General features: G+C 48.9%; 1 protein-coding gene and 2 long non-coding RNA genes across 7 annotated transcripts; 2 read left to right on the top strand and 1 right to left on the bottom strand.

Moving 5' to 3' along the window:
- Nucleotides 1–4530: 4530 nt before the first annotated feature.
- Nucleotides 4531–7089, top strand: LOC140848071 (uncharacterized). Its single transcript, XR_012128643.1, has 3 exons — nucleotides 4531–4723; nucleotides 6180–6307; nucleotides 6556–7089. It is a non-coding gene; the product is annotated as an uncharacterized lncRNA (long non-coding RNA).
- Nucleotides 7090–10524: 3435 nt separating this feature from the next.
- On the bottom strand, nucleotides 10525–20452 carry LOC140848073 (uncharacterized). Of its 2 annotated transcripts, none has more exons than XR_012128647.1 (3): nucleotides 19722–20452; nucleotides 18605–18717; nucleotides 10525–10845 (listed from the first exon to the last, which is right to left on the bottom strand). It is a non-coding gene; the product is annotated as an uncharacterized lncRNA (long non-coding RNA). The 2 variants fall into 2 exon arrangements; XR_012128646.1 differs by lacking the exon at nucleotides 10525–10845 and adding an exon at nucleotides 12690–13297.
- On the top strand, nucleotides 20401–24694 carry C2H8orf33 (chromosome 2 C8orf33 homolog). Of its 4 annotated transcripts, XM_017648095.3 has the most exons (6): nucleotides 20401–20512; nucleotides 20597–20642; nucleotides 20740–20921; nucleotides 21119–21203; nucleotides 21300–21446; nucleotides 21826–24694. In XM_017648095.3, the coding sequence occupies exons 1-6, from the start codon at nucleotides 20507–20509 to the stop codon at nucleotides 21963–21965; spliced, it is 606 nt and encodes a 201-aa protein (XP_017503584.3). In that variant the 5' UTR covers nucleotides 20401–20506; the 3' UTR covers nucleotides 21966–24694. The 4 variants fall into 4 exon arrangements, with proteins under 4 accessions (XP_017503584.3, XP_017503583.3, XP_017503582.3 ...); XM_017648094.3 differs by having other exon boundaries at nucleotides 20456–20642; nucleotides 21829–24694; XM_017648093.3 differs by having other exon boundaries at nucleotides 20463–20642.
- The last annotated feature ends 2687 nt before the right edge of the window (nucleotides 24695–27381 follow it).

The raw sequence follows: 27381 nt of genomic DNA on the forward strand, positions 1-27381 counted from the left end.
ATCCTTGGTTCAAGGCCCTTCTGTTTCATTGCATTAAATATACCATGCCATTCTCTTCTGGCCTGTAAGGTTTCTGTTGAGAAGTCTGATGATAGCCTGATGGGTTTTCCTTTGTAGGTGACCTTTTTCCTCTCTCTGGCTGCCTTTAATACTCTGTCCTTGTTCTCGATCTTTGCCATTTTAATTATTATGTGTCTTGGTGTTGTCCTCCTTGGGTCCTTTCTGTTGGGAGTTCTGTACACTTCCATGGTCTGATCGATTATTTCCTCCCCCAGTTTGGGGAAGTTTTCAGCAATTATTTCTCCAAATACTCTTTCTGTTCCTTTTTCTCTCTTCTTCTTCTTCTGGTACCCCTATAATGCAGATATTGTTCCTTTTGGATTGGTCACACAGTTCTCTTAATATTGTTTCATTCCTGAAGATCCTTTTATCTTTCTCTGCATCAACTTCTATGCATTCTTGTTCTCTGGTTTCTATTCCATCAATGGCCTCTTGCATCTTATCCATTCTGTTTATAAATCCTTCCAGAGACTGTTTCATTTCTGTAATCTCCCTCTGGACTTCATCCCTTAGCTTTTGCATATTTCTCTGCAGCTCCATCAGCGTGGTTATGAGCTTTATTTTTAATTCTTTTTCAGGAAGACTGGTTAGGTCTATCTCCTTCTCAGGGTTTGCCTCTGTGATCTTGGCTTGTATCAATTTCTTCTGCCTTTTCATGGCGATAGATATATTTGTGGGGAGCTGGCGCGTGTGTTGGGTAAGATAGAGTCCCTTCTTGCCAGTTTGTGGCCTTCCTCTCCTGGGAGAACAGCGGCCTCTAGTGGCTTGTGCTGGGCAGCTGCGTGCAGACCGGGCTTCTGATCTTGCCCAGCCGCTATGGAGTTTATTTAGCTCTGCAGTTGCTGTGGGCGTGGCCGGCCTCAGGCTGCTGCTCCAATATGGTGGAGCCGCATTGGAGGGGGAACAGGCAGGAGGCTGTTTATCGCTGTGAGGGGCCTCCAAGCTGCGCTGCGGGGGTTCAGGCACCCAGAGCTCCCTGAGGTTCGCAGCTCCTGGGCTAAGTGTCCCAGGGCGCTTCTGTCCAGCTGTGGGGTCCCTGTCCCTTTAAGACTTTCAAAAAGCACACTGTTTTCTGTGTCCCGGGTGCGCCAGCTGCAGGGACCCGCTCACAGGTCTTACTGTCCTGTTTCCCTAGTATCCAGCACCCCATGCATGCACTGTGTCTGTGCTCTGGTGCGGATGGCTGGGGCTGGGTGATTAGCAGTCCTGGGCTCCCTCCCCCTCCTGCTCTGGCTCCTCTCCTCCTGCCTGGAGCTGGGGTGTGAGGCGCTCGGGTCCCACCGGGCTGCGGCTTGTATCTTACCCCCTTCGCAAGGTGCTGGGTTCTCGCAGGTCTGGATGTAGCCTGGCTGTTGTCCTGTGTCTTCTGGTCTCTCTTTTAGGATTAGTTGTATTTGTCGTATTTTCAAAAATATATTTGGTTTTGGGAGTAGATTTCTGCTGCTCTACTCATGCTGCCATCATTGTTCTCTCTCCACCAGGAGTAGTTTTGTCAGGATTCCTCTGAACCCAAAATTTATCATAATGGGTGCGACCTTTGGGAGGGCTGCTCCTGTGGATGGTGGGGAGGCTCCAGCGGATGCAGCAGCAGAGTGTGCCGCTTCACCTGTTACTATTCCCCCAGCCATGGGGCTTCCAACTTGGGAACCCCTACTGGGGAACTGGTCGAGGGTAAAGTACCTCCTGAAGGGGTGGGGCCTTCCCCAGAACTGGGAAGGATGGAAACACCGGAAGCTGTAGAATTAGCCCCCCGTGAGCTGGAAGACTGCTTGGAGACCCTAGGGGGCCATGTAGCGGCTGGCACTGTAGGGTCTTCTTTCATCAAAACAGTGGAAAATGTTATACGGGAGAAAGGATTATTGAGAGGGTTAGTGAGAACAGAGAGGGACTTAGGCGGGAGAGAGACACACTTCAGCACTGCTTAGAAGAGCTGGGCGATAACCTATGGGATGCTATTAAGAGAGACGGTTACTGAAAGCCAGGTGATGCTCCTAGAAGACCCCTTAGCAGCAAGGAGGAAGGCAGTAGAAAAAGCCAAGTTGCAGAAGGTCATGGGGAAGGGAAAGAGTAGTGCCTTCAGTCCCAGTAATGGCACAGGAGTTGGCATTGGTGGAGAAGCCCGAGGGAGAAGAGGGGGAGGTGGGGCCACTGGTGGATCTGCTATCCAGGCCACTGCCAGAGGTACTATCTTCTCCTGTTTTAAAGGCCTGCCCAGCTGTAATTAAAGAAAATTAACACAAAACAACTGCGGGTTCCTCAAGGGGAGGAGCAGCCCCCTCCCCTGGTTGTGGAGCACTCCATGCTCTGCCCCTATGCCCAGGAGGAGCTGGTGGACATGAGCATCCAGTATAGGCAGAGGCCATCAGAATCTCTGCCCACATGGCTTTTACATCTCTAGGATATGGGGGTGGAAAATGTTGTTGTGTCGGTACCGAGATGAGTAGAATGGCTTCCCTGACGACTCACCCTTCCCTCTGGCAGTGGTTGCAAAATGCTCATCACACCTCAGGGAATCAGACAGTCCTGGAATGGTGGACAGCTGCCATCAGGGTGACTTACCACATTTACCCAGTAGTTTGAAAATGTATGCAGAGCTCCAACAGGTACTGCAGGAACTGGGTATGAAAAACATCATCTATGATATGGACCCCCAGGGCCCTGATGAGGAGGTGTTCACTGTAGGAATGAGAAACCTGGTGCCGCACACATCTCCCACATCTCTCTTTGGGTCCCTAGTGAATACTTTTGTCCCCCACCTAGGGCAACCCATAAGGGAGGCTATTCGTACTAGAGCAGATCTGGGGGAGGTTGAAACATTAAGGGCAAGGAGGGAAGTATGGGCCACGACTGAAAGGAGAGGTGCAAGAGGCCCCATGAAGGCCTCGAGGACCCAGGTGTGGGTTGATTTGATAAAGGCCAGGGTAATAGAAGAAAAACTTGATGGGCAGCGCAAAAGAATATTGTTAGAACTGTGGCACCAATTAAAACCAGAGCAGCAGTTCCAGCTGCTGAGGTCCAGGACATGGAAACCAGAGTCAAAGCCTCATGCTGAGCCTGTGTCCCTGCAAAACTTCATGGGAGACAGTACTCAGGATTTTTCCGAGCCCTCACCCCCACAGGAGGATGATTGGGCATTGTGGTTTGACTGGGGGGGTGTCAAAGTCCCCACCTTGGGGGACATGGTGGAGACCGGAGGCCACATGTAGAATTAGCAATTCATTGGTCCCTGTGAATGTGCAACGTGTGCTGGCGCTGGTGGACACAGGAGCTGCGTGTTCTCTGATTCATGGCAACCCTGAGCGTTTTCCCAGGCCCCCTGCTGTGGCAGATGGCTATGGGGGTGAGGCAGTTAGAGTGAAGAAAGCCCAAATCCCATGGGGGATAGGGGATTTACCCCCAAGGGAGTATACCTGTGCATTTCTCCCATCCCTGAATATATTTTGGGGGTAGATATTCTGCAGGGCTGTAGGTGAGTTTAGACTGAAGGTACATTTCATAAAAAGGCAGTTCTGAGGGGACATACTAAGCACCCACCTGTAGCTCTGCCTGTATCTCGGCAGGTGACAAATATTAGGCAGTATAAATTGCCTGGGGGCACAAGGAAATTGGAGAAACTCTAAAGGAGTTGGAGAAGGTGGACACCATAAAGCCCACTCATTGTCCTTCTAATTCCCCAGTGTGGTCAGTGAGAAAGCCAGATGGCTCTTGGCATATAACCGTGGACTACAGGGAATTAAATAAAATCACACCCTTTTTGCATGACCCTGTCCCCTCAATAGCAGACATTCTGGACACCCTCAGCCATGAACTGGGAATGTATCATTATGTCATAGACCTTGCTAATGCTTTCTTCTCTATTGACGTAGCACAGGAAACCCAGGAACAGTTTGCCTTCACGTGGGAAGGCTGGCAGTGGACATTCACTGTCCTTCCACAGGGATACCTCCACAGCTCCACCATCTGTCATGGAGTTGTAGCCCAGGACTTGGCCACATGGAAGAAACTACAAACAGTGCAGTTGTATCACTACATTGATTGTATTATGCTCACATCTGATTCTCTTTCAGGTTTAGAAGAGGCAGTTCCTAGACTGTTGCAACATCTACAGGAAAAAGGATGGGCTGTGAACAGCACCAAGGTTCAGGGACCTTGTTTATCTGTGAAATTCTTAGGGGTTGTCTTGTCGGGTAAAACTAAAGTTGTTCCTGATGCAGTCATAGACAAGGTCCAGGCTTTTCCCACCCCTACCACTGTGGCAGTATTACAAGAGTTTTTGGGTCTTTTGGGCTACTGGAGAGTGTTTATCCTGCACTTGGCACAAATTCTGAAGCCCTTATACTGGTTGGCACAAAAGGGCATCAGGTGGGACTGGGATGAAACATGTGCAACAGCTTTTACTGCTGCCAAACAGGTAGTCAAGGCCGTACAGGCCTTGAACATCATGGACTCATCAAAACCTTGTGAACTAGATGTTCGTGTAAACAAAGTTGGTTATGGATGGGGTCTTTGGCAGCGGCTTAAATGGACACGCCAACCTATTGGATTCTGGTCACAACTATGAAAGGGAGCAGAGGTCTGGCACACCTTGATAGAGAAGCAACTGGCTGCTATGTACCACGCCTTGCTGGCTACGGAGCCCGTCTCCAGAACAGCTCTGATCAAGGTAATAACCACCTATCCCATCGCAGGGTGGGTGCAAGACTGGACCCAAAAGCCATTGAGTGGCGTGGCATAGACACCTGCACTGGGCAAATGGGGCACATATTTACAGAAGCACAGTGCCCTCTAAACTAGCCCCTTAAGTGGAGAACTTCAATGCTTTTTGGGGCCGGTGACGTAAACCAGTGGAAAGCAAAAGAACTTGCTTTTCAGCCCTTGGTAGCCAAGACCTCTTATCAGGAGGGTGCTTGGTACACAGACTGATCCAGTGGTGGGCAGTCCCTGAAGTGGAGGGCTGTGGCTTTCCATCCTAAGAATGAGACAATATGGATGGAGGATGGAGAGGGGAAGAGCAGCCAGTGGGCTGAGTTGTGGGCAGTATGGCTCGTGATCACCCTGGAGCCCTCCCCCATAGTTGTCTGCACTGACAGCTGGGCTGTCTATTGGGACCTGACCCTGTGGCTACCGATATGGTACCATGCCAACTGGATGGTTGGTCACTGGCCCCTTTGGGGACGAAAGTTGTGGCAAGACCTATGAGCCTCTGGTCAGACTGAGACTGTTACTGTGTATCATGTGACTGGCCATTTGTCTTTGGCATCCCCAGGGAATGATGACGCAGACACATTGGCCCAGGTGCACTGGCTACAAGGAAAGCCTGCCTCTGATGTGGCTCAATGGCTATACCAGTGTTTGTTGCACACGGGGCAAAAGACAATGTGGGCTGTAGCCCATAGGTGGGGCTTGCCATTGACCTTTGAGGAAGTCAGCAGAGCCCGGAAGGAGTGCCTTGTGTGCTCTCAGAGGGACTTACACTGAGTCCCACAGAAACATGGGACAATAGTAAGGGAGCCAATACCCCTCATCAGGTGGCAAATAGACTATATTTGGCCTCTGCCCATATCAGAAGGATATTGATATGCCGTGACTTGTGTGGCCGCAGCTACTGGACTATTGGTTGCTTTTCCTGCATGTTGCACAGATCAGGAAACCACCAATAGGGGCCTGGAGCATCTCTTTGCAGCCTATGGCCGGTCGCAGGTGATTAAGGGTGATCAAGGCTCCCACTTTACTGGCCATGCATTACAAGAAGGGTGCAGCAATTAGGAATAAAGTGGAAATTTTATGTACCATATAATCCTACTGGGGCAGGCATGATAGAGAGGTCCAATGGTTTGTTGAAATCTGGCCTGAACTCAGACACCAAGTCTACGGGGTTGGTCAGTTCGCCTATGGACAGTGCTGCAGCATTTGAATGGGCAGCCACATAAAGGAGCTTTGAGCCCTGTGGATATGCTCACACACCTTGATGCCTCTCCTATACAACTGTATGTGCAAATGAAAGAAGAGTTATTGAAGCCAGGATATGGCCAGCAGAGCAACATCCTGCTGCCAGCCCCTACTGCATCAAGCCCTGGGGACACTGTTGAATGAAGCTGGCCCTGGACATTTTGAAACAGGGACCAGTGATGGCTGGCTCTTCTGGCACCTTGGGGGAAAGGCGTGGAAGCTGGCCTCCTGTGTATTCCTGGAATAACAGCTGAATGGCCCCCAAATGTCATGGTAGTGTACCCAAAACGTCCAGGAGGTAAGAGCATCTTCTGAGGAAGTTTTGTTTTATCTTTATGGCCAGTGCATGCACCTCCCGTAGCCCTATATACTGACCCATCTGTAACTCCCACAGGGAGGGGGGTGAAAGTCTGGTCAATAGACCAGGACGAGATCCCACTCCTGCCACTGTTTTATCACAGGACCTCTCTCTTGCATGTATCCTACCTGTTGGACAAGATTTGCCTATGCTGGTGCCATTAAAGCATGTATCTTATCATCCTTAAGGTTTTATCCTACAGTCCTTGTGGCCTGAATGCGCTCCCTGGCTGCAGCTGCTGCGTGATGATAGCTCTGAACCCTCAGCTACTGCCTCCCCAACGGAATGGACGAGCTGTGGACTTAATCTGCATAAGACTTTGAACCTAGCTGAATCCATCGCCTTGAGGATTATCATGATTTTATTGCTGTTGCTATTCTTATGTCATTAGTCTGGTCACAATGCTCCGGTTTTCTTGCCCAGTGACCATTGTGAAAGAGGTGGAAAGAGCAGATTTTAAGGCGAGGTTTCTGGAGGGGTGGCCTGTGGGTAAAATTGTAACATTTCCAGAGTATCTCGCCTGGCTTTGGTACATTTGCATATCCTCAGGGGTGGAGAGAAGTTCATCTGCATGTCAGTGGGTAATTACGTGGGCAACCTGGGCAACCGAGGGTGTGTTTGAACCTGAGAGGTCAAGGGGCGGGGCTGGCCTGCTTCTTCTGGAGCAGAGGAGAGAAGGTGCTGGACTGCAGTTTGTAATAAATAGATGGGTTTTAAACATTTCTCCCTTTGAATGTTTTCGGTTTTTAGAGGTATTTTGTCCTGGGGTTTCCTCTCCCCGGACTTACAGAGACCCACCAAGACACTGATGAAAATGCCCTGAGACAGGCAAACTTTGAGGAAAGAGTGAAGGGCTCCTGGGACCCTCCAGCTCCCTCCTCCACTGCCTGAGCAAAGTAAGGAGAAAGGAAACGCCTGCAAAACGTTTCTGGAATTTAATTTAGTAACCCCATGTACTGGCAAAAGCCAGACACCAGAATTAACAAAACAATCCTGTATTTACAAATATACTCCTGACCCCCTCATATGGAGCAGATCCTGGCTCAGCTCCATGGCCACCATCTGGGAGGTTAAGTACTTGGGCAGCTTCTTGGGTGCAAGTTTGAAGGTAAGGGTCCTTCTCAATATGCTCTGCATGCCCTTCCCCAACCCACAGTACCCCTGAACCCCAAGCCCAATCAGGCTACAACAGAAGTTCATGGAGAGCAGACCATGCAAACCGGTGTCGACTCTATCAGTTTAATGAGCAGCGAATAATGTCCACACCTCAAGTATCGACCACCTCAAGTTCTTGCCTGTCATAATGCCATGCAGCGTGTGGTAAGAATTACTGATACATAGAGATCTGAGGCATAGGCTTTACCTACCCGCTACCTAGCACAGGTAGGAGAGAACTATGAGGAAACACCTGTTCCCCCACTGCAACAGCAGCCTCCCAGGGTGCCCTGAAAATCCCCTACTGTTCTTCCCAGCATGAGGTCAAGGAGTGCCACCAGACACAGCGGCTGTCTCTAGCAGAAGCAGGAATAGGGAGTCTTGGGAATGCGTCAGCGGACTGAGCAGAGCCTGAATCGCTGGACTGCAGAACAGTGCCAGCCAATGTCATCACCTGTTCCTAGGACATTTCAGGCCTGTGCCACCAGTGTGGGCCATGGTTGGTGTCTTAGAAGATTGGACATCTGCTGGCATTGGCATGAAACTCCTCCAGAAAGTTTCTTTCCATTGACAAGAAACTGAATGTCCTTCTCTTCTCAACTTCAACTAATTTACTCAATTTAGGAGCCAGGAGGCAAAGTTAGCTGCTCTGCACCAGAAATTCAGTGTCGCACAGAGAAGCTGTGCACCACCTGAGCAGTCTGGCTCCTGACCAGTATCAACAACATCAAACAAATTGGGTAACAGAAAAATTTATGAGTGGAGTCAAGGACATTAATAACTATGTAAATAAAACTGAATATAATTGGGTGATGTACTTAACTGAAAACTAAAACAATCCAAACTGATCACAGGAATTATTCTTAAAGACATTTTAGCCATAGAACCTAAAACAGAGGATTAGGATAAAGGCTGAGATTCTTAATTCAGTAAACACTTCCACTATAGGTGAAGATGGAAGAAAGGAAAACAAACACTTCCTCCTGGGTGGCACTATCATACAGCCTCAAGGAAGACACTATCATGCCTTCCGAGTCCTTTTTTCTCTTGAAAGGATGCCAAAGAGATCCTTGGAGCAAAAACAGTCAAATTTTTTTCTTCCTAAAAGTTCTTTGTCTAGAAACATAAGTTGCACCTGGACCAAGTGTTCCAAGGCCCTCAGACTGAAGCCAGGAGAGCCAAGTGAGGGTATTCCAACTTCAGGGGCTGCGGTTTCCAGTCACCTCAGGAGAAGGCAGACATTCCCACTGGGCAGTGACCATAAGCAGAGGCTCCCACCTTTGGGCCATTTCTCATTTTCCTTCCTTGGTAACACATCTAGAGACCCACCTACCCAACTGCACTTATGTAAACATAAAATCCACCACTTAGAATTGGTTGGACAGCCTTGGGCCTCCCTGCCAGCGGTGCCTTAGCTCCTGGGGTGCTGCCTGTGGCATGGACTCTGGAGCACTGTAGGTGTGTGGGTGGTGGGGCCATGCAGCTCCAGGACCACCACCAAGCAGCCTCTCTGTGCCTCAGTCTCTGTGAAATGAGATTAATAAGAGCATCTGCTTCACTGAGTTGATGTGAGGGTTAAAGGAGAAGGTCCACGCAAAGTATGTATCACAGTGGCTGACACATGTTAAGGTAGGAAAGTAAAGTTTCACTGACTGAATTAGAATTTTTTTCAGCACATGAGAGCCATTATTATTAAGGTAAACTCTTTCCTGTTTACAAAAAATAGTGAAAGCTATTTGTGGTGCAGTGTCTTAGGAGGAGCATCACCAAGAGGCAGACCTTGCAGTCAGCTTTTCATAGTCCTGACACAAGTGCAGTCTACCACCACTACTGTGTGGACAGCAGCCTGAAAATAAGGTTGGAGTCCTAGCTCAAGTCAACCTAAGGAGAAAAGATGAGTCAGCTTCAAAGAGAAAGCTCCATTAGCAGGAAGAGAGGTGGAGTGATTTTCCTCATGAAGAGGATACTATAAAGGAACAGAGTGCTAAGTAGTGAGTGACTCACCACACTTCCGTTCTCTTTTACTTCCTTCCCTGATCCCTCTACACAGAGCACCATTCCGCTCGAGCTTAACGCCAAATCTTAACTGATCAATCCCTTCTGAAGGGTTTGCACATCTGGCATCCACCTTGCTCATCAGACTCTAGAGCTACTGTCGACTGTCAAATTTCAGTTTCTAGAACTGTCTCTCACAGACTGTTTTTCTTGACTTTCGTATTAATAACACCACTTCAGCCTATGATGATGCTCATCTTCTTTCCTGCACAAAAAAAGTAGAAGAAAGTGCTATAGAAGTTCTGGGGAACGGGGTTCTAAGTGAATCAGCGTGAATTGGGCACAGAGGCAGCACACGACATGGGTCGCAACTCTGAAGACCGTGCTTGGGAAAACAGCTCCCAGAATATGTGTCATCTCAAACATCAGGTGGGAGAACCAAAGGAAGCCAGGACACTGCAGGTCAGTATCACTCCAGAGCAGGACAAAGGCGCCTTCATAGCCCGCACATGCGAGTGCCTAGGTCGACTGTCTCCAGGGTCATCTACCCACTGAGAGCTGCTTAGTGCCATGAGCCTGCCTCACCTGGAGTTCTGTCCTCTGGCAGCAGGGGGACCAGCCCCCCTCACTGGAGGCTGCCCAGGGCTTGCCTGCCGTGGAACAAGGGCAAGCTCCTCCTTCCTCACGTCCTCTCCCTTAGAAGCTGACATGGAGTATGCCGACCGCAGGTTTAAGAAGGGAACCGTGCCACTATATGTCTGTTTTTCCTCTTGTTCTCCCAAATCACAGGGTTCTTTCTTTCCAAATTACCTTACAGAAAATCCCACTTTACACATGTCATCTGAATTCTTAGCAGGATGTCAACAGTTTGAATCTACACATAAGCCTCACTTCTTTCCTTAACTGCTTATGTGTCCTGGCCCGCGGGACGAACGTGGAGTGTGCCGGAGACGCCTGCAGAAATGAGACAAGCAAGAGACACAAAGAATGACCAGCAAGACAGGATGTCTGATCAAGCTGGCGAAGTTTATTGTTTACAGGCTCAATTTATACAAGTAGCAAGTAAGGGGTGGGTCAGGAGATAATTGGACCTTAGGTGGCGCTGGCGGGGAGGTGTTTTCACACATCCTCAAGGTCTCCCTATTTTCAGAGTGAGGAGTCTTGGCTCATCTTCAAGGACAAGATATGTTTTTGTGAGCAGATAACTTCCAAGGACTGCACCGGTTGCTCTCAAGCTTGTGCTTTCCCATGCTGTGTTCAGACGTGGGGGAAGGGACATAGCTCCCAACACTTATGCTCAGTTTCTCTTCTGTGTGGATTATCTGAAGCTGAATAGGATAACACTCTTGAAGTTACAGGTACTGTATCCCTCACAATAGGACAAAAACATGTTTAAAGAGGCCCAAACAAACAAGCAAATTAAAAAAAACTGACCTGATTCCATCACACTTGGAAAATGCAGGGACCCCACTCTTCATGAAGCTGAACTAGATGATGAAGTTGAAGGAAAAGCAAAACAAGTGGCTAAATGGAAAACCTAAGTTCTGGTGTGATAACAACACTACCTTAATAAATATATTTGAGTTATGTTTGTTTGAAGTACTCACACCCTCTGGATGTGAGGGAAGGCACATTACCATGGAACTTTTACAACATAATTTGACACCCTTTCATTAGCAGCTCATTTAGACGCAGTCAAATCCCCGAAGAGCTGACTTTCCAAAATGGGTGTCATGACATGAGGGTTTCTCATCAGTAAATGTCTCCTGATGTAAAATGGTGAAGAATTTCCCAGGTCAAGCTGAGTCAGGGTGCAGCATTGGCTTCATGATGCCCATTGGAAGCTGCTCTTGCAGGCCTTCTCTCCCGCATGAGCCTCAGGGACTCTCATGACTACGGAGAGCTACTCTAGTTGAAGGCTCTTCCACAGTCACTACACCTACATGGCCTCTCTCTGATATGAGTCCTCTGGTGTCAAATGAGGTGAGAGCTTTGTCAGATGGCTCTTCCACAGTGCTCACATCCACAGGGCTTCTCTCCAGTGTGAACTCTGATGCTGAGTGAGAGAGAATCATGCACTGAAGGCCTTCCCACATGCAGTATGGTCATAAGGTTTCTCTCCAGAATGAGTTCTCTGATGCTGAGTGAGGTGGGACTGTCTGCTGAAGGCGCTCCCACATTCCTTACACTTGCATTTCTCTCTGCTATGAATTCTCTGATGAGGCATCAGGTTGGAGCTGTGATGAAAGGCTTTCCCACACTGATTACACTCACAAGGTTTCTCCCTAGAGTGAACTTTCAGGTGTTGAAGATGAGATGGATGAGCAGTGAAAGTGCCCCCACATCCCTCACACATGTAGGGCTTCTCCCCTCTGTGAACTCTGATGCTGCGGGAGAGCTCCACCTGGGCTGAAAGTCTTCGCACACTCAGGACACCCGAAGGATTTCTCTGGATGGGTGACCCTCCGATTCTAAGAACGGGACTCTCCTTGGGCACTTCTGCGGATTCATCGGTCTCAAAGGATCTTTCTCCTGGCTGGAAGCTCTGGAGGCTAAAGAGGTCCATCCTGTATTGAAAGTTCTCTACATGTGATGGCTTCTGGTGGTGACTCTCCCTTCCAGATGCTCCACAACGTCTGACAGGGCCTGAGTGTATAGGCACCTTCCTCCCCTGCACCGAACTCCTGGCCATTCTCCTCTGTGGGGGTTTTCCCATGTGTCATTGTTGCTGACCTGAAATTGCTCTTCTGGGAGAATTCCTTAGGCCCGTCCACTGCGGATTCTCTCCTTCCACTCTTTAACTTTCCCTCGGTTTTACTTGTCTCTTCAAAGTTGGGTTCCTTAGAAATGTCCCTTATGTGTCCTGATCTTGCTCTCTGGGATTCCATTTCTTTAAAAAAATTTTTTTTTATTAAGGTATTATTGATATACACTCTTATGAAGGTTTCACATGAAAAAACAATGTGGTTACTACATTTATCCATATTATCAAGTCCTCACCCACACCCAATGCAGTCACTGTCCGTCAGTGTAGTAAGATGCCACAGATCCACTATGTGCCTTCTCTGTGCTGACTGCTCTCCGCAAGACCCCCCACACCATGTCTACTACACATAATACCCCTCAATCCCCTTCTTCCTCCCCCACTACCCGCCCTCCCACACCCTCCCCTTCGGTAACCACTAGTTTCTTCTTGGAGTCTCTGAGTCTGCTGCTATTTTGTTCCTTCAGTTTTGCTTCGTTGTTATACTCCACAAATGAGGGAAATCATTTAGTACTTGTCTTTCTCTGCCTGGCTTATTTCACTGAGCCTAAAACTCATCCATGTTGTTGCAAATGGCAGGACTTGTTTTCTTCTTATGGCTGAATAATATTTCATTGTGTATATGTACCACATATTCTTTATCTATTCATCTACTGATGGGCACTTAGGTTGCTTCTATATCTTGGCTATTATAAAAAATGCTGTGATAAACATAGGGGTGCATATGTCTTTTTGAATCTGAGAAGTTGTATCCTTTGGGTAAATTCCAAGGAGTGAAGTTCCCAGGTCAAATGGTATTTCTATTTTGAGTTTTTTGAGGAACCTCCATATTGCTTTCCACAATGGTTTAACTAATTTACATCCCCAGCAGCAGTGTAGGAGGGTTCTCCTTTCTCCACATCCTTGCCAGCATTTGTTGTTCTTAGTCTTTTTGATGCTGTCCATCTGAGATTCCATTTCTTTGGAGATGTCCTGCTTTGGAGTCAATTCCTTTTTTTCCCATCCTAAATGAATAACTTGAAAGAATGAAGAAAAATGAGCTACTTGTGTTTTACTAAGGAAGAATTAGAGCATAAATAGGAACATTTATATGAAACAACTATATGCTAGGAGGACACTGGATTCTCAAAATACAAAAACACAAAATGACCACACAAAGAAGAGGAGAGGGAGGAGAGGAGAAAAGCATGCAATCACAGCCATGAAAGCTGGCATGGGAAGGAAGGAAAGAAGCCCAAGGCCAAAGGCTGCATAGATGGAGCAGGAACAGTGAGGCATGACCTCAGGTGGAAGAGCTCTCAGAAAGGTAAAGAGGGAGACTGGAAGGCCACCACTTCTGCTGATCATGCCACTGCTTCATACTCTAAAAGCAAGGTATCTTCTTATGGCCTTATAGTAGGTATACAAAGTAGTAGATAATAGGAAAAACCATTCGATCTGAACAACTTGATTTCACAGAAGCAAATTAGGGGAAATAGAGAAAAACAGAAACAAAGAAGCAGCGTACTCACTCAAACAGTAGACATGACACAAGGCAAAGAAGCCCAATATGTGCAAGAGTACATACCACCTATTCCCAACAAATAAAATGCCTGAAAATCCATAGAAACGATGGTGATACACCGAATTCTGAAACCCACTGAAAGGAAATTTACCAAAGAAACAAACCCAAAACAAACAAAGCCAAACAAAAACGCTGAATGGTGCATGCCGACTGTTGAAGCACAGTCTAGGTCAGAAGAGTGAGAAGGTAGTCCCATTCTGAGACACAATGAAAGCACATGGGATCTTAGTTTTGTAAACAGTGGTTATTATTACAGCTGTAACAGGCTGTCACCTTTCAGATTGTTCGGCCAGCATGGAGACTGAGCCGAAATGTTGACTGGAAGGGCTAAGAAGTCTTAATAGCCTTCAGTGAAGTATTCACATTACTTCAAAGGGATTTCTTTCAATACTCAAAATATGAAAGGCAAAAAGCAACAATAATTTATTCTAGAAACCCAGAAGCAGCCTTAAGGGGTAGGTTGTGGATGGTAAACACCCCAAATTCCTGTGGCTTCTTCGGGGAATCTGAGGAATTAAGAGTCCGCAGCATCTCAGGACTATAGTTAAAAAAATGATCGTCATCAAGATGTGACAGATTTCAAAGTTGAAAAGCACAAATGAGAAGATTCCTCAGTAGAGAGAGTGACTGATGGATGAACTCTGCTGAGGACACCCCTTCCTGTCAGTGAGTCTGTGGCCAGGCCTCCTTTGGCTCTGCAGAATTTAATGTGTGTACTGCTTACACTTGCTTCTGCCATCTTTTTGGTCATCTGTCCCTTAGTCCCATCTCACCACCTTCCTCTTCCCTGACCACCCACTCACATCAGGTGCCACATGGAAGTGGCAGCATCCTGGCCACTAACATACCAGGCTATGGCCTCTTTGCCCATGCAGGTGCCTTAGCCAGGCACCTAAAACCCTTACTCTTTCCCACATCCGGTCAGTCTCACTGTTCCTCCAGGCCTGTTTCAGCATCCACTCCCTCCACCATCCCTAGTGGCCCTGCCAGAGTTCAGGCCTTCTTCATTAAAAAACAAACACCCTGTACATGTGTCCATTAACTTTATCAACAGATTTAAAATATTTTTTTGAAGTAGTTCTAAGCTTATGAAAAAAGTGCAATAGTATCAAGACTTTCGCCCTTAAATGATTCTCCCATATAACCACTTAACCACAATTCCACAGCCAAAATTAGGATATTAATGTATATGTTACTACCATTCAATCCCCAGATCCCATTCCATGTTTGCCATTGTCCCAGTGATATTTCTGATATCCATGTTGAAGCACACATTCTCACTGGCTCCTCGGTCTCCCAATTCTGACCTTGAATACATGATAAGCAGGCCACCCCTCTCTGTGGGTCTGCCTGATGTCTCCTGTCACCAAGTTTCAGTGGGTGCATTTCGGCAAGATTATCACAGAAGTCTTCTTAGGGCCTCCTACCAGGATGCACACAGACTGCCCTTTCCCTATTGAATATCGCTTTGTTGTCTAAAACCATGTAGCCATATATGTAAGAGTTTATTCCTGGGCTCTCTCTTCTATTCCACTGGTCTATATGTCTGCCTTTATGCCAGTACCGGTTTTAATACTGCAGCTTCCTAGAAAGTTCTGAAATCAGGAGTGTGAGTCCTACAACTTTCTTTTTTTTCAAGATTTAAAAAATTTTTTGTGGCTATTTGGGGTCACTGATATTCCACATGAATTTTAGGATAGGCTGTTCCACTTCTGCAAAAAAACACTGTTGGGGTTTTGATAAGTACTCTTTAGACTGCTTTGGATAGTACTGAAATCTTTACAGTACTAATCAATGAACGTGGGATGTGCTTCCCTTTATTTGTGTTTCTAATTGCCAGCAATGTTTTGTATTTTTCATTGTACAAGTATTTCACCTTCTTGGTTAAGTCCTAAGTTTTTTATTCTTTAACGCTATTGTAGATGAAATAGTTTTCATAATTTCCTTTTTCAGATTGTTCATTAGTGTATAGAAATGCAAATAATTTTATGTGTTGACTTTGTATCCTGCTACTTTGCTTAATTCATTTATTTGCTCTTTTTGCTTTTAGCACCTTGTATATATAGGCTGACTGCCTTCTGGCCTCCAAAGTTTCTGATGAGAAGTCTGCTAAATATCTCATTGAGGGTCCTTTGCATATATGATGAACCGCTTCTCTCTGCTCCTTCCATTTTCATCACCGCCCCAGTGAACACAGAAGACACCAGCAGAGAACCTTCGCAGACTCCCTCCATGGCATTGGCCCTGACCGCCTCCCTGCTGAGACCAGTTCCCGGCTGTGGCACTGAAATCCAGTCCGCCTGACCCAGCAACCTACCAGGAGGCGTTTTAGCAGGGGGTGGGTGGCCCAAGGGAGTGAGAGGTTAGGTAAGATGTTTGCCATAGGATTGACCAGTGTGACGGAAATGGCCAGTCGGGTACTGGGGTCAGATTCCTGCCCTTGGAAACAACTGACCTTTCTATTAGGCGTGCTGACCTGTACTTGTAGGAGAATCATTCGTTGAAGTCCGAGAATGTGTAGCTGTTTCCCACTTCCCTTCCTCATCTGGTGGGAGGCCTGCTGGACACGCCGGCGGTCGGGCTTACGGCGGTGACTACAGCTCCCGCGCGCTCTTCCTCCTGAGCCTCGGGTGCGCGGGCCAGGGTCGCGGGGCCTGCCGGCGGGGTCCCGTCCTGCTCCCGTCAGCACCCTCCGGGCCCGCCCCACTCAGCCGTGCCGCGCGGGGCGCACCGAGCTCGCCTCTGTGGGCAAGGGGGCTCGTAGCCAGCCTCCGGTTTCCCCCGAGTCTTCACTGCCGCAATAGACAGGGCAGCCACGTATTTTTCGTCTACAAACGCAGCAGCCACGGGCCCTGCCCTTCCGTTGCCCCAGGTCCGAAACCTTGTTCTCTGCCAACCGTAAACATGGCCCTGGAGCTCGCTCCCCGCCCAGCGTTCCCAATAAACTAGGAGGCGGGAGCAGGGAAAGGGGTTCCCGAACATCCCGTGCCCCCAACACACAGGGTCCTGAGGTCCCTTCCGTCGGAGGTACAGCAGAGCCCCTGCCAGGTCAGGATCCGAATTAGTGGTTCCAGTGAGTTCAGAAATAATTGGAGTATTACTAATAAATGTTGATCACCTTAGGTTTGAAGCAAGTCGCAACTGAGTTGAGTGTTCTGGTCTCCTCTCTACACCTTGTGTGAGGGGCTGAAGCAGTTTCAGACATAAAAACGACACAAAACTCTCTGTAAAGTTAGGCCCAAACCCTAGTCACGTACAAACTTCTGAGAAACTAAAGGAAAAGATATAAATCCCATGAGAAACAGGATGTTCGACTAACTCCAGGCTATTTTTCTGTACATTGCTTTGTTAGAGACCAGCAGTATCACACGTTTTCTGCAGCAGGTGGGCAAAACAGGATGCTTAAGCCCCCCAAACATTAAACAAGGAATATAGCTCGCTGAATTTAGGCGAAGGTGGAAAAGTTGGAAAAACTAAGCAGGCTGCGGTAAAAATGCTTAAAAGGTTGTTGTAACAGGGGCTCGGGCTGCAGTCGGAGAGCTTTGCTCCTTGGCAGTTGCCAGCCGGCTAAAATAAAGGCTCCCTTTTTATAATCTACTCTTCTGTGAGGGCCTGTTTCCTTCCTCCTGCTCTGGCGTGCCCGATCTGAGACCCACAACACTTGTAATCTCAGGGGCGCATCTACAGGGAACCAAACTCCGTATGTTTCTAACAGGGTTCATTCTTAAGAGTCTTCCTTTCAAGCTCGGGTCACTTCATAATGTCCCTCCTTGCCAACTGCACTTTAAGTGCCATGAGCAAGAACTGAAGATAGCATGGAACACTGAACAATATTCATATTATCATGCTTTGTGACAAAATTGCAAAAGCAAGTAAACTACTGGAATCTTCTTAGCTTTGGATAATTACACTAGATATCTCATGAATTAGCCAACTGGATGGGAGGGTGTGGGTAAAATTGCAATATTTCCAGAATCTCTCGCCTGGCCTTAAATCCATCTCCGTATCAACAAGTGTTTACAAGCGGGTGGAGAGCTGCTCTCGCCTTAGTCCATTTCATATCAATAGGTGTTTAGGATGGGGGGAGAGGTGAGTGCACCCCGGGAAGAAATGGGCCAGCGGGAGCAGCAGGAGGGGGACGAAAGGAGCCAGGCTTCTTGTAAGCCGTGAACAAGTTTCTCCCACTTTATTTTTTTCCCCCCGACTTATTTCAGGCTTCATCAGTTTATTCACCCTGGGTTGGAACACATGCTTTACCTCCGGAGCTACAGAGGGACAAACCAGAATCTCTGAGGATCTCGAAAAAGCCCAGGGGCTTCAGGCATGTGGACCAGGCTCTTCAATGAACCCACCAAATAGTCAATTTCAGCGGGGAGTTCAGATTAGTTTGGAAGGAGGTTGGTGGTGTTGAGTGGGATTGCCCAGAGCCTTGAGAGGCAGGAGAGATGGGAGGGAGCAGGAAAGGAAATAGGATGAGGGGAGGATGGGCTGTCTCACCCACTGGTTCTGATTCTCTCTCACAGCACACAGACCTGTTTCCTCCTACTCTCTGCTCCAGGCTCAGGTTACCTTCAAGGATCACATTCCTTATACTTGTTAGGGAGAGTTCGGTTCGGTAACGCAGGGAAGTCAGAGCACAAGGTGAGGAAGGAATTCATTTAAGTGTTAGGGAATGACAGAATATAATAGTAAAGGACGTTCATTGAACAGCTACTCAGCATGGGGCACGACCCCTGCTAAATCCTTAAACCAGGGTTACCTGGCATCCAGCGTCTGCTTGGATCTGCACGGTGGGAACTGAGTCCTCGCCACCCCAGGCTTTGGGGAAGTCGCAGAGCACTGGATGGAGTGAGATTATGTTCTGCGAATTTCCTATAGGTAAAGAAGGGAGGCTTTCAGGCAGGTTAATAAAGAGCATGACTGTAAACTGCAGCTCCTGGTCACCCAGGCGACGGTAATTTGCAAGCCCAGGTCTGAGCTCTCAGCAGCCCCTCCTTACTTGTCTGTGATAGGATAGAGTGAAGGTTAAAGCCAGAATTCGGAGGATTAGAACGACCAAGTAATAAAACACTTAACTACTGTAAAGGCACAGAGACTGGGTTTAAGTGAGTTTATTTAAGGCAAAAGCAGCACACTTGGAGAAAGGGAAGTGTGGGCTGCCCTAGAGAAGAGGCACCCTTGAAAGGTTGGGAAAAGATTAAAAGGATACACACCTAGAAAATGCGGGGGACCCCAGAGAGAGGAACGCCCCCTGAAAGGTTGAAAAGAGAGAGTTTAAAAAGGTTACGCACTTAGAAAGTGCGGGCGACTTCAGAGGAGCGCGCTGAAAGGCTGGGGGTTCCCCCTTTTAAGGATTCCTTAGGAATGTGACTAAGGGCTGGGGGTGCAGACTTGTTAAGTGGTCTTTGAATACTTAGAATTAATTTAACACAAGGAACTTCCTGCTCTGATTTCTCCCCGGGTCTGGGAGATCAAACAGGCTGCCTGCCCAGCCAACAAGTTGGGGTGAGTTATTAACTGTTTGCTAAAGGGTAAGTAACTTACTGGGTATTAAAATACAATCTTTAAGATGGAATCCTTCCTGCCTTTTACTATGTTGTTTACGGCTGTACCTGCATGCTAAATTAGTTGCCTAGGTTACAAACTTCTTAATTAGGGCCAGAAGGAGAAAAAAACAGCATATAGGTAATGGTAAAAAAGTAAGCTGGGCCTGCATGATTAACACAATAAAGACACGTATTATGCTGAGGTACCTTCCTTTATCTGGAAAATACTCAAACATTCCAGGCCAAGTTGCTCTTGGCTTTTTGAGCTTTAATTGATTCCATTTTCCTGCCTAATATACTGAAGGATATGGAAGATTTCTTGTAACATACCTTGTTTTAGAAAGATCACTCTTGCCCTAAGATAGTTCAGGAAAGGAAGGAGGGGGTGAAAGGGCAGAAGAGAGCACTGAAGCCCTGCGGGGCGTCCTCTGGCTGTGGAGGTCGGCTGACCCCGTGGCCCCGGACAGGGAGGTGGCATCCTGGTCTCCACAGGAACGAGGGGCGAAGCGGATCGCGGGCTGGGGCTCGCCGTTGCCTTCCCTCCTGCACACCCAGGCCTCCAGCGGGTGCCGCGGGCCTGCAGGTTTCCGCAGCCGCTCACCCACGCCTCGCCGGCCTCGCCCGGCGGCCCTCGGAGCAGCACTGCGGGACGTGGTGGGTTCCCGACGCGCTCTCGCTGGCTTCCGCTGCGCTCAGAGGCAGAGCAGGCCCCGGGCCCCTCCGCCCTCGCCGCACACCGCTGCACTGCCACGGCGTCCCTCCTGCTGCCCACCAGCCCAGCAGGCTCCGCACGTGTCGCTCCGCGGAGATTTTCGCCGTTCACCAGCTGCCGTTTCGGCCGCTAGTCTCGGCTTCCCTGCGCGGCGGCTTCTCACATTTGCTCACCTGCGTTGCTCACCCCGCTGCAAGGTGAACTTTTAGGTCACATTCCCTCTTCCGAGGGGCTGTCCTGGCGTCCAGAGCGGTGCCCGCCCACGCCGCCTCGGAAGGTCCGCCTTAGGCGCGCGCCCGCGCTGTCCCGGGCCCCGCGGAACGCTGGGCCGCAGGCGCATTTCCGGAGGAGCGGGTTCCGTCGGACCTGGGCCCAACGTGATCTCCGGCTGTGACTGCGGCGCATGGCGGTGAGCGGTGCGGCCAGAGCGCGCGGGTGGGTAGGCCTTGGGCTGGCGGCCCCCGTGACCCTCGCGCTGCCCCCCTTTCTTCAGTCCCTAGGGCATTCTGTTTGGGAGGCCTCAGCGGCGCCAGGCCCAGGTACCGCCCGCGCGCCGCGCGTCCCCTGGCTCCCCCGGGCCGCCTCCCGCACCCCGAGCCCTTCGACTGTGAAGTCCCATCCAGTCTGTCTGCTTAGGGAACACTACGTGCATTGACGCCGCCTCCAGGCCGCACCCCGCAGGCGGTGAAGGCGACGCATCCTCTAAGAAACCGAAACCGAAGAAGAAAAGCCGGAACGGGGTTTCTCTGACGAATGGAGGCAGGAAGGCCTCAGCAGAGCCGGCCGCAGAGGAAGCCCCCTTAGGCGCAGAGGCCCAGGCAAGGGCAGGCCCCGGTCGGGAATGGTAGAGCCCCCGTGTGCATTCTGCGTGCAAGTCAGCGGGCGGCGTGGCCGCGGATTTGCGGGTTTAAGGCAGGGAGGGGAATGGGATGCGGAGGAGGGAGGTTTGGGGTCCCCGTGCGATTGGGCTGCAGGCGGCCGGGACCTTGTTCTCTCTCACAGTCACTCTCTCCAGGCGGAGCAGCTGGCCTGGGAACTGACCTGGTGCGTGGAGCAGCTGCAGCTGGGCCTCAAGATGCAGAGACCCAGCCCTAAACAGAGTGAGGGGCCCTTATTAGAGTTGGGGAGAGGCGAACTGTGAATTACCTTTGCTGTAGGGTTACAGGAGGTTACTAGTCCTTTATTTTTGTCTGCAGAAGAGCAGGCTGTTGGGGCTATCCGTATCCTGCGCAGCCAAAGAACGCCGCTCCCACGGAAGAGACAGCTGATGCGCTCCTTGTTTGGGGACTACAGGGCTCAGATGGAAGCCGAGTGGCAGGAGGCCCTGCGGGCCCTCAGGACCGGTGAGGAGCTGGGAACCGGTTGATTAAAGACTGCCTAGTTGTAGTGGCTATAGAGGAAGAGCCTAAGGAGTTCCTAGGAGAAACTGAGGGCAGTAGGGCTGGCATGGGAAGGAGGTTGGCTCAGGAAAGCCTCGGGGAGCAGGGAGAGCCTGGATCACAGGAGCACAGAACTCGGGCCAGGACCTGGGAGGCGGACAGTTGGTGAATCTTTCCCTGATTCTAAATGGGGTGTAATGCTTCCGGGTGTGGGAGGATAAAGCGACGTTGTAATTTTGAGAAGAAAATCAGTTAATTTATACAAAGGAATTGTGATTGTATGGGCACAGTTAATGTTAGCGGTTACTATTCAGTTCTGACACTTCTTTTCCCTCCGCCACAGCAGCCCACGCAGCCCGGGTGCAGCCTGTAGGTGAGGCGGCCAGAAAGAAGAGTGGAAGGGTCTGCAGACCTCACCTAACAGGGGGAGCCAAGGCCACCACAGACACTCCTGATGAAGAGTTTAGGTTTAATTTCTTTTAGCCTGGAATATTCTCCCTCCCTGGGTTTTGTGGGGGCTTGTCTTGGGTGCAGAGCCTTTCCATGAATGGTGTGTCAGACGTGTGGAGTTGGGTCTTTCCCTGGCTCGTCAGTGAATCTGATGTCATGGCTGTTGGGCAGATGTGAGACCAGCCTACTGGGCTCTGTCAGACAAGCACAAGACCCCACTTGTACATATTCAGATGAAATGTCCCTCCTGCCAGGAGAGGGAGGTCCATTTAGAAAAGCATCTACAATAAACTGAGGTGGGTGTTCAGCGTGCTGTAGAAAGAATATTTTACTCTTTGTGATGACATTAAACATTTGTTGGATGAAGATCGGGGAAGGCTGCATAATGGTCACTAGTGCTCACTTACGAAAGGATGTCCAGATGGTGGAGTGCTTTATGAATTATGTCACATCACCCTAATGAAACTGCTTTTAATGAAAGTGGGTGAGTACGTGTGTGAGCTAACCATCAGTGTTAGATGAAGTCCAGGTGTGGTGGATGTCTCGCACGGTTGGGTTCAGGCTCTCACCGCCTTGTTTATCCTGTGTCTGTTTTGCTTCATTCCTGAGCAGGTGTCCTTGGAGTCAGCAGGGCCCCCAGTAGGACAGGCTTTGTTCATAGAAGCAGAGAGCTTCTGGCCCTTAACAGTCCTGGCCAGAGCCCTGGATTGAGCCTCAGTGGATGACCTGTCTAAATGTTTGCCACGCAGGATGGGAGTCCCAGGCCTTCTGCTGCATTGAATCGAGTTTCCAAGTGTCTTAATCCTCAGTCGCTGTGATGCCATCTTTTCTGGTGTCTCCCAGACTTGAATCCCAAACTAGGTAGATCCCTGCAGCCTGACAGCTCCACTTGCATGTTTCATAGGCAGTTCAAACCTGACATGTCCAAAACATCTGATTAGCCCTTACGTCTCCTTTCATCCTGTGCTTTTCAGTGCCCCCCCCGCCCCCAGCTGAGTATGCCGTAAACATGGGTTGTCCTTTAATGCTTTTTTTCACACACATATATTCAATACTTTAGCTGGTCTGTGAGCTCTGTCTTCTCAAGTCTCAAATCTTGTGCTCTTTGTGGTAACTGCTGGACATTGTGGTCTGTGTCCAACTCTTACCTGGCTGCTGCATGAGCCCCAGGTTGTCACCCTTATACCTGTGCTTGCTTCCTGTCTTCACTGCAGCCAGAGGGATCATCCCTGTGTGTCAGGTCCTGTTTCTCTGACCCTGTGACTGTTGCATTTAAGATACAATGTGAAGGCTGGTGGGTGAGGCCCCACATGGGACCTGCACAAATTTAGGCTCCTGACCACGTCTGCGGTGACTGCCTACCCCTGTTCTGCCTTGCTGGCTTCTTGTCTGTGGCTGAAGTAACCGCACAATCCTGCCTCAGGGTCTTCAAGCCTGCTGTTCCCTTTGCACATTGGTCTTCCTCCATATGTCAGCATGACACTTCTGGGAGAGAAAGCAGCTTTGATTGAGAAAGTAATTCCTCCTTGTATTACTTTGAGGCAGGAGAAGGGGGACCCAGAGTTGAGTGCTGTGTAATGTTGGGCTTCACAGAAAGTCCACTTTTAGCAGGGCTCAGACTTTGGGGTACATGGCACAGAGGGGCCTGGGAACAGGAACCCTTTGAAGACAGAGATGCAGGGGTATTGCCTGGTCTCTGGGGAGGCTGTCTGACCTGCCGCCCTCCCCATCACAGACCATCTTTCCACTCGGATGCGCCTCCTTTCACCCCCACCCCCACCCAGTGGTGATATTGGTGATGTTGGCTCTGGCCTCAGTTCACCCCTTGTAAATTGGGTAGGTGGAGGTAGTGGTGGGCGAGGTTGACTGGAGGCTGTGACTTACTCACTGTGTGGTCTTAGGCCAGTCCCAGCTTTGTGGCTTAGGAGGGTGCGTGGTTCTGCAGCTCACCCATAGTTCCTGCAGGGGTGCTGGTGCCCAGCCTCACTGAGCTTCCTGACCCATTCCCCCAGCTCAGGGACCCTATTTCTTCCCTAGCTCTTACTCCTTTCCAGGGGCTCTTGTCCCCACCTCCTGCCTGCTGTGCCCCAGGGCCTGTTCTCCTTGAGTCCTCCTCCCCCTACGTACTCCTCCTTCCCTCTTGGGCTCCCTTTACTCTATCCAGTATCTCACTCGTCTCTCTGGAGGTCGGCCTCCTGCCTTTAAGAAGCTCCTCGTTCTGCCCCCCTCCACCCCCAGCCCCTTGTTCCTTCCCTGGGCCCCGCCCAGTCAGCTCTCACCTTCCCTCTTCAGGTCAGCTATATCTTGGGTCTCTAGCCCTGGCCCTGTGGTGGTACCTGGAGGAGGAGGAGCTGGAATGGAGACCCAGCCTCAGTGTGCTGGCTCTGGCCAGTGCTGACCATAGCCACGGGGCTGCCCAGTTTCCTCCTGCAGCTGGGAGCTGCCTATCTGTGAGTCCAGCTGAGGTTCAGGCTGTGCATCAGTGTGTGTGTGGTTCTGGCAGGGCCGCGGCCTGGGATGGCATTGAGAACTCTGGATAGGCTCCGGGTGGTGCAGGCTGGCAGGAGCAATGTGCGGGTTCCACTGCTCCCACTTCCTTGGGTGCACTGTGCCAGGTGTCTGGTTGTGCTCGGGGCATCCCTGAACATTGGAGGAGGAACCTTGTCCTCACAACTCCCTGAGCACCCCTTATCTTTTGTGTAGTTAAGGAAGAGACCAAGGGGTCAGAATGGATGCTATTTTATTAAATATATTATACATGATGGTTGTTAGTAAAATAGATTGTTTTATAGACTTTTATTGGCACCTGCTCTGTTCTCTGTGGCTTGTTCCAAGGACTATTCCTTCCAGTATAGGGGGCCTTCTGCCTTACTTGAGTTTTTCCCAGATGCCTGGATAGGTTGGGCTAAACCCACCATCCCTTAAGTTTGGGAGCTCCATCAGTGGCCACCTGTAACTGCATACATTCCAGCTATCCTTGTGCCCCCAGGAAGCCCCCAGCCTAGTCTGTTACTTGCTGTGTCCCTGTGGAAATCACCATAAGCTGGTTCCCCTGGCCTGAACCCTCTCCAGACGTGGGCCCAGCTGGCCCCTCCCCTCTGGTCGTGTGGACCCCACTCGTGGGGAGCTTGAGAAACAGGTGACACACAGATCCTCTCCCTGTTGTCTGCCTTGGAAAGAAATGCTAGCTCCCCACTCACCATTCACAATAATGAATGCCAGAGGAGTAGAAGATCTAAAGGTGTAAACTAACCTCCAGAAGTGCCGGGATAAAAATAGGAAAGCATGTTCAAGAGTGAAGCGTGGGGAACACTTTTGTAACTGAAGAAAATAGAGACAGTAAAACGAGAAAACCTGACAGAAGAGTGGTTCACAAAATGGAATGTAAATTGAGATCACCACACACCTTGAAAGAGTTGTAGAATTTTATAGTACATTCCTTCCCCAGGCTTGGCCTGTGTTTCTGTGACAGTGAAGTGAGAAGAATTTCCCAGTCAGATTCCTCAGAGTCTCTTGGGTCCGGGAGCAGGTGGGAATGACCAAGTCAGGTGCTCCTGACGCCAGCCAAATCTTTCCTCCTGGGTGTGGTAGGTTTTGGTGAAAACAATTATGAACACAACTCCAGATGTGTGTAATTATGAAGGAAAATTACATAATTATGTGGAAGATGAGGGAGCACAGTTACTTTTGTCAGAGCTCTGTTCTGGGATCTTGAAAAAATACAGCCAACATTAGATTTGCAATTAGCCGCAGTGACCAAGTGGTACACTCTGTCTTCTGCATGACAAGTTCTTGACACCATGGGGACTGAGGGACAAACTCCACTGGAAATTCTAGTGCACAAGGATTTTCCCACAGTTTAGAGTTATCGCATCGTGCCAGGTATTTTCTTCGTCAAAAACATCTCCTAAGCACCACTGTTAGCCTGATGTACCAAGGGGGAGGTGCCGCTGGGAGATGTAGTACTGCGCAAGGCAAGTGAAGTCATCTCAAAAACTGAAATAACCACTGTGAGAAAGTATGATGCTAACTACAAGGAAGAACAGTTAAATTCTTAACCGTCAACTGTAAAGACAGGAATAATTGTGCAACACAAAATTTTGTGGGGATCAGAATATGGTATGCAACACCTCAAAAAATTAAAACTATTAAGAAAGTTATTCATGTATATATATTTTTTCTGCTAATATTTTCTTTAAAGTTATTTTATTAAGATATTATTGATATACACTCTTATGAAGGTTTCACAGGAAAAAATGTGGTTACCACATTTACCCGTATTATCAAGTCCCCACCCATACCCCAATGCAGTCACTGTCCATCTGTTTAGTATGATGCCACAGATTCACTATTTGCCTTCTCTGTGCTACACTATTTTTCCCTGTGACCCCTCACACCATGTATACCAAACATAATACCTCTCAATCCCCTTCTCCCTCCCTCCCGACCCATCCTCCCACCCTCCCCTTTGGTAACTGCTAGTCCCTTCTTGGAGTCTGTGAGTCTGTGCTGTTTTGTTCCTTCAGTTTTGCTTCATTGTTATACACCACAAATGTGGGAAGTCATTTGGTACTTGTCTTTCTCTGCCTGGCTTATTTCACTGAGCGTAGTACCCTCCAGCTCCAACCATGTTGTTGCAAATGATAGGATTTTTTTCTTTCTAATGGCTGAATAGTATTCCATTGTGTATATGTACCACATCTTTGTCTGTTCATCTACTGATGGGCACTTAGGTTGCTTCCATTTCTTGGCTTTGTATATAGTGCTGCGATAAACATAGGGGTGCATATGTCTTTTTGAAACTGGGATCCTGCATTCTTAGGGTAAATTCTTAGGAGTGGAATTCCTGGGTCAAATGGCATTTCTATTCTCAGTTTTTTGAGGAACCTCCATACTGCTTCCTACAATGGTTGAACTAGTTTACATTCCCACCAGCAGTGTAGGAGGGTTCCCCTTTCTCCACATCCTCACCAGCGTTTGTTCCTACTCTTTTCTATGTTGGCCATCCTAACTGGTGTGAGGTAATATCTCATTGTGGTTCTAATTTGCATTTCCCTGACAATTAGTGATGTGGAGCATCTTTTCATGTGCCTGTTGGCCATCTGAATTTCTTCTTTGGAGAAGTGTCTGTTCATGTCCTCTGCCCATTTTTAATAGGGTTATTTGCTTTTTGGGTGTTGAGGTGTGTGAGTTCTTTATATATTTGGGATATTAACCCATTGTTGCATATGTCATTTACAAATATATCCTCCCACACTGTAGGATGCCTTTTTGTTCTGCTGACGGTGTTCTTTGCTGTACAGAAGGTTTTTAGCATGATGTAGTCCCATTTGTTCATTTTTTATTTGGTTTCCCTTGCCCAAGGAGATGCGTTCAGGAAAAAGTTGCTCATGTTTATATTCAAGAGATTTTTGCCTATGTTTTCTTCTAAGAGTTTTATTGTTTCATG

This window comes from Manis javanica, chromosome 2 (assembly GCF_040802235.1).
Source record: "Manis javanica isolate MJ-LG chromosome 2, MJ_LKY, whole genome shotgun sequence".
In the NCBI taxonomy this organism is placed as follows: Eukaryota; Metazoa; Chordata; class Mammalia; order Pholidota; family Manidae; genus Manis; species Manis javanica.